Below are 10381 nucleotides of genomic sequence, written 5' to 3'. Positions count from 1 at the left end.
GATTGAGAAGTTGAGATGTAGGGAAGAGTGTATCTTTACTATCTAAATTCTATAAACTCAAGGTTTTATAAAAAAAAAAAAAAACACACATTGGAATGAACAAGGGTCCCATTGAAGGCCTTTGAAAACTGATTTCCAGTCATGAAAATTAAATTCCTTTTTATGTTGTCATGGTGCTTGAAGGTTGACTTTTTAAGATGAATTCTGGTTAATAAATTGTGCTGTTAATGTGGCACTGTTGTCACTGCCTCCTTTTAATAGGCCTGCTGATGAGAGTTTTCCTCTTCCTTAGGAAATACACCAGCCAGCATATAAAGTGTGTTTTAATATCATCCTGTTAATATTTCTGGAATTTGTAACCAGCTGACTGTTCTCTTTATTGCTTGCTTCCCCCTCCCCCCCTTTTTTTTTTGCAGGCAGAGATTGTCAAGAGGCTGAATGCTATCTGTGCACAAGTCATTCCTTTCCTGTCCCAAGAGGTAAGATGGTTGATTTCAGGCCCTGGGCTCGAAGGTGCCATTTTAGTGGTTTTACAGAAAAGGGATTGTGGGACTCAGTCTTTGGCCTTGTCAGTCTCTTGGTGTTTATATTGTACATTTCTAAGGTACAGTGTTTGCATTCCAACTTCTATACCTTATTAACATTCAGTGGAATATAATTGTTTATATAATGAAGTATCTTCTAACATGCAAAACAAAATTCCGTTAAAATATTTTGCTGTCATTGGACGATGTAGGGTTGTTCAGAATTATGACTGTTTGTCTTAATGGCATCTAAATGAGTCAGTTGAAAATTGTGCAGAAGAGTTTGTTCTACACTTGTGTCACTGGGCATTAAGAGTTGACACAAGACATATCGAATAGAAAGAGCTTTACTTAGTAAACAAACTAATGTAACTTGGCTGGCTGCTCTTAAAAAGTTACTTATTGTTACCTATTGTTACCTATTGAAGTCTTTATATTGCCTGGACATTTGGAAAAGATAGGTGTATTTAGTGAACCCATTGCTTTGAATCCTACTGACTTCGCGTAACTCCATCTCTCTTACTCACCACCTGTGGAAATACACACTGTCCACAAATGTATATGTTGGAATGAGGAGGTGCATTTCTAGTGCTCTTCCCCCCCCCCTCTTTTTTTTTTTTTTTTGCTTGCTTGCTTTTGGTTGTTAAAAGTTTAAGTGAGTGTGCTGGACAGGGATAATGTTTGCTTCTGAATTACTGAATTTTTCATTGCTCAGGGAAGATAAACTGTGAAAACGAAGCTAACTAATGGAATATCTGCATATTTTGCAGCGGCAGTGCTTTGTATTGTGGGATAGAAAGCACTGAGGCACTTGCCTCCTACCCTTTGGTTCTTTTAAGTATATTATGTTGCCACTTTTCAGGAGATTAGTTCATTACCTACCAGCAGTGGGCATAAACTGATGTTAGTATACAGCCGGTATTTGAGCATGCATGTGTGCTATAGAAATGTGGATTCCTGAACTTCTTATTTGGTGTTGGAGGTATGTGAATTCCTATGTGACTTTTTATTTGGTCTGAACTGGGTTAGATCTTAGTAACTATGGGTACCTTTCATCAGGTATGTATTCCGTGGGGGCCCTCATATTCACAAACCATGGACCTAACTTTGCATCATGAATTCAAATACTCTTCTGGATAATAAACAACAAAGGATATATTGTCTTTCTCCCTGTTTAGCTCTGACCACAGAATCACCACCCACTATATTCCCATTTACCTATTACTACTTCTAAGGATTTGGTTGTGATCAGATGGAGTGGTGAAGGAGAATCAAGAGACCTATTTGCATTTCTTTAGGAAGCCTGGCTTCCCTTTTCCTGTTCAAGTTCTTACATGAAGCATCTCTGCTTTTTGGAAATGGAGAATGAGAAGAATGTATAATTCACAGAGCTATAACCAGGCTGAAGTGTCAGAGCTCTAGGAACAGGGAAAAGTTTGAATTATCCTCAGAGTGATATTAGATTTTAGGCCTCTGTAGGCACAGACGTATAATCACTGGGCAGCTTCTTCCCATGGCATTGTTGCAGGATCTGTGGGATTATGTTCAGAAGTGGAAGGAGATGGTGGGGCTGATTAGCCAGCAGTTCCTTTTCCCACACGAGTTACATTGTTTGTGTGAGCAGGCCCTATAGGAACAGAATATGTAATGGTAGTGGTGCTGAGCAAGACTGGACTGGAATTAATTAGCTGAGAAAGCTATACCCTGTAGAGGAAAGCCATGGGGAGATACTGGTAGCTCATTTTCTTCTTTAGGCTGGGAGGGTAGGCATAATCTTATCACTTAGTATTTATTTCCCCAATACTTCTGACATTTCTTGGTTGAAAACCTTGATTCATGTGTAATGAATGACTTATGTCATGGTTTTCTGAATTATAATTTCGCATTTATCTTTTCTTCTGCTTGCTTTGATTTAATCAACTCTTCTTTTTTGAGTTTCTTCAGGTGTGTTTATATCTTTTAATGTGTGGGCCACAGACATGTTTGTTCTTGTCCAATCCAGTCCTCTCTGATGGTTTGTGTACAAATTGCCCACCTTCTTTTCTCTTCTGGGCATTCTGTGAGCCATTGAGACTACTTGCCTATACCCTGAGGCCAGATGGACTGTAATCTGGAGGGAGGGAAGGAGGCAGGTTATTAGAGGAAGATGAATTCTATTTCCTGTCTCTTCAGAGGCATGGAAAATCATTCTTGCATGGCTGTGAGCATCACTTGGTGCCAGGACTGAAGGCTCTTAATCTGATCTTTTAACACCGGCTCTCTGTGTGACAGTCTCACTGCCAAAACAGCAGCTGTGGTATTAGAATTTATTTAAAAATGTTTTTATTTAAAAATTAAATGATCATGTTTAGAGAAAAAAACATTCCCTGAAGACTAGTGCATAAGCTACAGGACAGTGGTTGGAAAGGTTTTTTGGAGTTTGACAGGAACAAGAGGTAAATTTAAATATATCTAGATGAAATCTATTTTTAATTTAGCCCCCATGTGCTGATTAATTTACCTGCTATATTGTTGCCTGTGTCTTGTGTACCATATTTTCTAATACTAAAAAAAATATAGCACTGAATGACAACTATTAAATTTAGTTTTAACTGCAAGAACTTTTTTTTAGAAATAAGTTGTATAATTGTAGCTCAAAAGTACTTAAGTGTGTGTATATAACAATCACAAAAGTATTTTTCTGTTAAATTTCACTAAAACTTTAAAAAATGTTGTAATGTTAAATATATGATCAATATAATTTTATTATCCATTCTAAATTATTGAATTCTGGATTATTATACAATTTTATAATAATCAATATATATTTTAATGATATGCTTGTTGTACTCAGATATGACTGCTTCCAAAGTTCTAGGCATTAGACAAAAATACTGCCAGTTTTTGACATTAAAGTGAATAATTATCACTTATGGTTCCTAAAATTTTATAGGATCCCTAATATCAGAATTTAGAGAAATTTTATGAGTGAATTCTCACCTATCTAAATCTATTTTTTTCTCTTTTCTTTTGGCTTTTAGGAATGGGTAAAGACATCTGTATTCTGCTATTCTCAAGCTTCTTTTTTAAAAGACAAATCCCAAAGTAGTAAATGGGAAGCTCTTTTCTATCCTGCTTTGGGTCTCATTTTCAGAGAAGGAACTATAAATAATCAACTCCCCATTGGCAGTGCCATAAGCAAGAGATGCCGGGATGATGACAGTTGGATCTGGGTCACGACTTGGCCTCCCTGTTATAAATTAGTGGCTTACTGTAACTGAGTTAAGCTGAGTGACCTTTATCAAGTGATTTGCCTCTCTAAGCCTCAGTTTCCTCATCTGTACAATGAGGTTATTAATAACATGGGACACACATGATCACTTTGAAGATTACGTGGGATATGCCACATGCAGCTTAGCACATAGTAAGCACCTCCTGATGTTGACTAGCACTAGTACTAGCTGCAGCAGCAGTGAAGCTCTAGACTTCCTTGTGGAGGACTTGGATTAAGCCCTCCCTCTTTTTATTCATTGCTCTTTGGAAGGTTGAGTTGGTTATCTTCCTCTCTAATGTCCTCCTGATAAGAGAAAAGTATAAATTAAAACTGAACCCAGGGCTGACACTAGCTGAAAATCTCAGGCATTTAGTAGCCCTAAAGTGATTCTCTTCTGGCTCCAAAAATTAATTTTCCCATTTAGAAACAGGTATCTCTCCCCAGCTAGCAAGTAAATATAAGGTGACATCTCTTCAAGGTACTCAATCTGTAGTGCTCACCTCAGAAGGAGCAGTGGTTTTGGATGGGGTCTATTTTTTACCCACAAAGATGCCTAGAAAAACAGAGTTCTCAGTCCTGTTGGGCACTAGCTGTTTTCAAAATATACCTGGTTGCTTAGTTGAAGTTAGTTTGGTATGTACAAGTAGTTTATGTGGACAGATTCTCTTTTTTCATCAGTGATTTCAGGATATAGCTTTTGTAGACCAGAGCCCTAGCGGGACTTTTTGGGTCCTAGCAAAATTAAAGGATACCAGTAAGAGTACTGACTTGCCTCCAGTGCCACCCTCCCCCTCTTCCAATAACATACCTTTAAGGAGGTTCTAATGTAGATTGAAAACTGTAAGTCACTTGTTACACTCTGGCAGCAAGGTACAGTTTTTCTGCTAATTTGGAATCAGACCAACTCTGCCACTTACTGGCTTTATATTGGGAAAGCTGATCTTTCTGAGCTTTAATAGCCTTATAGAATGGTGAGAATAACCCCATCTTTATAATGTGTATTATAGGTACTAAAATGTAAAGTACTTGGGATCGTAAATGCCAGTTTTATTTTGTTTTCTCTTTCCTGGGAAATGGATTCAATTCCAGCTTTTTTTTGGTCCCAAGGCTTGGAGAGGAAGGGCCTAGTAAAAACTGGGAGGAGTTCAAGGTAATATTTCAGAATGAGCTGGTTGGCAGTCTTCCTGTGAAGTCAGCTAGGCCTTGTAGCTCCAGGGGCTACAGCAGGCAGGTGGCTCCACACAAACTAGTAAGTATTGTCTTAACTATTAGATTAAGTATTAAATTTTGGGCACTTGCTAAGGGCCTGATTTGGAGGACAGTTGTGTTTTTTGTACTCTTATTTCCCTAGATTATAAAACACTTTATTTTTGAAATAGGCAGGGTATATTTCATAGTGATCAACAAGGTATTTCTTAGACCTTTGAGAAATTCAAAGTCCTAATAGGCAATAGGTGAAAACTTGTTAATTACATTTGAAAATCTTTTTTCCCCAGGGTACAATTGTAGTTTTCAGAAACTTGCTGCTCCTCTAGCAAGGAGTAGAGTTCACTGGAAGAGTCATGTTATATGAGAGGTAGTGTAATAAGAGCCTGAGGTCAGGCAGACCTGGTACCAAATGCTTACTCAGTCACTTGCTCCCTTTATCATGCTGGGCAAAAAACTTTACCTTTCTGGGCCACAGTTTTTTCATTCATATGATGGGAAACCTGCACTATGGGGTTGTTATATGAGGATTGGTGGCAATGTAAAGAACGTAGCTGGATATTTGGCTGCTTTTACAGACCAAAGTCACAGTGGTTCAGTCAAGATAAAGCTTGTTTCTTTCAGAGCGGTTTGTATAGAAGCAGTTGTAGCTAATTTGGTGACTCCATGATGTTGTGAACTCATATTCCTCTGGTATTAATGTTCATCATCCCTAGCACCATCATGTCTTGTCCCAGCCAGCAGGAAGGAGAATGGAGACAGTGTGTACTTTTTTTCCCTAAGGGCACAGTGTTAGAAGATGTTCATATTTTAGCTCACTTTGCAATGGCTAGTGCCTGATTACTTGCCCAACTCAAGCTGCAAGGGAGACTTGGAAATGTAGTCTTAGCTGAGTGGCCATTATGCACCTAAACCTTTGGTGATGGAAGGGATGGATATCAGGGGACAGCAAGCAATTTCTGCTAGACACAGCGCTATGCATAAAATAAAAATGGCCATTATTATTGCCAGTGTTGGTTTGAAGAGAAGTCTTATTGAACTAACGAAATGTCTTTATATGACAAACTCTAGCTCCAGTTACATAATCAACACAACTTATATTTTAATTTATCACATAAGATATATAATAATACTTAGTGCTTGTTATAGAAGTCTCCTTTAGGGTCTGAATTATAAAGAAAAGATCACCCATCCGGTGTTTCATTTATACATTCACAGCAGGTGGAAAGGAACCCACGTGAACAGTTAGGGGCCCAGTGGGCTGTCTAGGTCTAGATGCACAGCTTATGTTTAGGCCTGTTATTTTAAAAAGTACAAAGATTCTTGACACCTCTCAGTTGAGGTATGGAGTATAGCAGATCACACATTGAACTGCCCTATTTTATAGTAGACTTGCTGGAAGGAAAATGCTACTTGAAGCTGGAAAAGTGATTGTTAAGGAAATTTCTTCCCATGGGAATATTTTTGCAAGTCCTTAATTAGTCTTTTCCCCCTTACATATCTCAGACATACTCTTGTGAATATGTATTGTCCTTGATCTGAAGAAAAGGAGATAAAAACATTTTGACAGTCTCTCTCCTGCAGAAGTTATGGAATATATATTGGATAAGTCACTCTTTTTTTTGTGTGGAGTTATGAGACCTTTCGGAAAAATTAGCTCAAGTTGATTGTTTTTCAGCATCAGGCTTGATCCGTTTTAATGTCTTGGGCCTCAGATCATTTTCAGACCATAGCCTAAAGTAACTTGAAATGCATATACCTTATTGGAGAATGAGAGAACATAAAAGTGGTTCCTTATGACCAGTGGCTTCCTAATTTCCACTTATTAAACCCCAGGGTCATCATTACAATTGGAGAAATGGCATTCATCTTAACCTTGTTTTCGGCAGATTGTTACAACTTGTTTCAGCTCCAAGGAAGATGGCTACTCCCCTCCTCCCCCACTCTTAATTCTGTGGCTAAGTTTTCTTGTTCTTTAAGTTATTTAAGTGAATGCAAGGCTTCTTAGAGCCTGGAGGAGAAGCCCTGTAGACTGGTCCTTCCAGAGTCCTGGCTGTAGATCCTACCTTGAAGGCCTGGTTTATTAGCGAGGAGCTGTTTTTCTTTGCATCTGTAAATACCGATTTAACAAATGAAATAAAGAACTCGAATCATTCTTTTGACCATATTTAATAATATTTCTCTAATCATTAGAAGTTTCAGAGTATAAAAGGGAAATTTGGAGTGAAAATTTTAAGTGTTCTACTTTTATTTTTGTAAAGAGAACATATCAACTTGAGGGCTTTCTGGTGCTAACTAAATTTAAATTCAAAACTTGGTTTTTACTGTCCTATTAGCTTTTCTAATGAGTAGTACCAAGTAGTTAGTGTTTCTCCAGAATTCTGTAGATTTATTTAGGTGCTCAACATTAGATTTAAATAGTAGAAGATAATACACAATTACATAATTATGATAATACACATTTATATAAATTCTGATTCCAGTTGGCTAGAATAGCTAGTCAAATCAAATAATACATGAATTTCTATTTTGGACAGGCCATTAATTTGGTCCTTTTAAGTTAATGGAAAACACACCCTCTTTACATTTTGAGATACGCATGTGTCTCCAATACTATTTATTTGGCACCTGGGTTAATATGGTACTGAATTACTCTGAACCACATTTTGCATGTATAGAGTAATTGTAAAATGGAAGTTGAAAAATGTGATCAGTCACTTTCATATTGTGCCTCAGGGAGGAAATGAACAAAATACAGTGGTTACATGCACTGGTGGCAGTGTTCTCGCCTCATAATGGCACCAGGTTAACTCATCTTATTGCTTGTTAGCTTTGTAAGGAATCAATGGTTTGTGAAAACACGGTTTGATGTAGGAGAGCTTGGCTGAAATCACCAGAGATTCCTTGATAAGTATGCAGTGACACCTGGAAGGCCATCTTTAGAGGATGCTCATTAAGTGTCAGCAGCCTCATAGGACACGCCGGCTTCTTGATTCTCACATTGAATAACCTTTTATTTAAAAATACCTTTTTTTTTTTTTTTTTTTTTTCCCTCACAATGCTGAATGAGAAGGCATCAGAGAGCATATCCTGTCCCATATTCTACAGTTTGACTAATTGGCTTGTTCTGTATGATTTCGTGTTTTGGTGACAGTTGGATGTTTGGTGAGAGTATTGTGGTAGCATTATTGCCTGTTTGCCTTCAGTAGGTGAAAGGTGATTCTCAGGAGGGGGCCTTTTTTTCCTGCAGGTTTAAATGTGGGCCTCCTTCCAAAGGTAGCAATGCCAACTCCTCTCCGTATGTGTCTAAAATACTTAATGTGCATTTGAGAAACTGGCTCATTTTGTTGACTTTCAGTTAGGTAGTGATTAGCTTATTACTAGAGCTAAGCTTTAAAATACTTTGAGTAGGGCTGCATTGTCTAATACAGTAGCCATAGCCACATAGTGGCTATTTAGATTTAAATTAAAAGTAATTAAATAAGGTTAAAAATTCAGTTTCCAACAGTAGCCACAATTTAAGTGCTCACTGTTCACTCATCTGTGGCTAGTAGCTATCATATTATCACAGATATAGAACATTTTCAACATTGCAGAAAGTTCTACTGGGAAGTACCAACTTGTAGAATTTACTGGGCATATCAGTGAAGAGTGCCTTGTCCCCATCTGAGTGAGAATGGAGAAGGCAAGGCCAAACCTAAATCCCAAAGTATACTCCTAAGAGTTTTAATCCCAAATTCTATAGCCAGAATTGTTTGGAAAGCTCTGCATATATATTCACTCTCTTTGAGATTTAAAGGTCTGAGAAAACCTGTATTTTCCCAGGTATTAGTCAAATGAAACCTGGTAGGTTTTTTGTTTGTTTCGTAATACCTAATTTCTTGTGGGAGTAACATTTATTAGAATACCATTTAGGAAAAAATGACTTAAGGAGATTGGTTAAACTTATTCGTGCGAGTAAACTTGGTAGAGTTGCTGCAAAAAGTCTTTCACTGGACATGGAATGACAGTTTTACTTAGGTTTTATATGCTTAGCCATATCTGGAGTTTTGTGTCTATACGTATCGAGCACAATCAAAAGAATAGCCAGAAGGATGAGTGGCCTGCAGCCAGTGACGTGATATTCAACCTGGAATAGAGAAAATCGAAAACATACATTATGCCATTTCCAAATATTTGAAGCGCACTCCAGTGGAGGAGAATATAGAGGCAAAACTGGGTCCACTTGGAAGAGGTTATCTACCCATATATCTACCTGCTTTCTACTCATTATCTCTAAATGGAAAAAGCTTATCCATGAGATAGATGGTAAGTTCCCTTTTAGAGGATGCAATCAAGCAGACTGATTACTCTTTAGAGTATGAGTGAAAAGAGTCATCTATTGGATATAGTACTGACCTTTGGCCTGTGGGTGGTACTGCAGTACCACCATCCCAATCCCCTCAGTTCAGGCAGCATTTACAAATCCATATGCATTTGGAAATACGGGAGTCTTTTGTTGGATGGTTGTTGTTATAGTGCTTGGGCGACTACTGGAATCTGGGCCACATGATTTATAAAGGTCCTTTCTTGTTCTGAGTGAGTGGCTTTTTTCTATATGTGGCTAGTGATTTCTATTGGCAGGAAGGGTAATTGGTCTCAAGTTCAGGCCTAAGTAGCTTTCATCCTAGAATATTGCATTAGCCCTCAAATTGTTCTCCCTCTAATCTGGTTTATTTCCCTGCCATCCAGCTTCTTACTATTCCTTGGTTTTCTTAGTAAAATGCAGAACTGATAGCACTCAGCTGCTTAAACATTTGTAATCAAAAACGTCTTACTGGGGTAAAGTCCAACTTCTGTGCGTGTTGTGTGAAGCCCTTCTCTGGCCTCTTCCTGCCTTATAGATTTCACTTCCCGCTAGTACATGGTTCTATAGAGTATGTCTATGCCATACTCAGATGACTTCACATGCTTGCCTTTGTTGTTCCTTCCGTGAATACCTCTTCCGCTTTAAAACAGTTTGGCATGTGTGTCTTGCCATTCCTAAGAAGACTCTCAAAATCTAGCCTGCCTTGTGTCTCCCAACTTTTCCCCTGCGGTATACTCTTCCAGCCACACATTCTCTCTCTTCCTTGACAGACAAGCTTCTTTCTGCTTCAGGGACCTTACTCAAGCTGTTTCCTCTGCCTGGATTTCTTTTCTCCTTGCTCTTCATCCACAGAACTCCTCTAGATCCTTCAGGTCTCAGTCGTTGGGGCAGTTTCCCTTGGGAGTCTTCCCCCAGCCCTGAGATTCGATTAGATATTTCCCTGATAAGTGATTACATAGCATCCTGTAATTTTCTTCAAGGGAATTATCCTCTAATTAGAGTCTCTCGAGTATTATTAATTCACTGAATGTCTTGTTCATTATTCTTATC

At 38.2% G+C, this 10381-nt stretch overlaps 1 protein-coding gene across 10 annotated transcripts in view; it reads left to right on the top strand.

Moving 5' to 3' along the window:
- LOC107503951 (transducin-like enhancer protein 4) overlaps positions 1-10381 on the top strand; it is a 135755-nt gene that overhangs the window by 33014 nt on the left and 92360 nt on the right. For 7 of the 10 annotated variants that reach the window (XM_016132797.2, XM_016132796.2, XM_016132799.2 and 4 more), the window contains one exon: positions 417-479. The exons of the other annotated variants lie outside the window; for them this stretch is intronic. In XM_016132797.2, coding sequence (XP_015988283.1) covers positions 417-479 — 63 coding nt within the window. The remainder of the gene's footprint in view (positions 1-416; positions 480-10381) is intronic. 10 annotated transcript variants of the gene reach the window in all.

Source organism: Rousettus aegyptiacus, unplaced genomic scaffold (assembly GCF_014176215.1).
Source record: "Rousettus aegyptiacus isolate mRouAeg1 unplaced genomic scaffold, mRouAeg1.p scaffold_m13_p_3, whole genome shotgun sequence".
Lineage (NCBI taxonomy): Eukaryota > Metazoa > Chordata > Mammalia > Chiroptera > Pteropodidae > Rousettus > Rousettus aegyptiacus.
The sequence above is the reverse complement of the archived record's forward strand: the minus strand, read 5'-3'. Positions and strand labels throughout refer to the sequence as shown.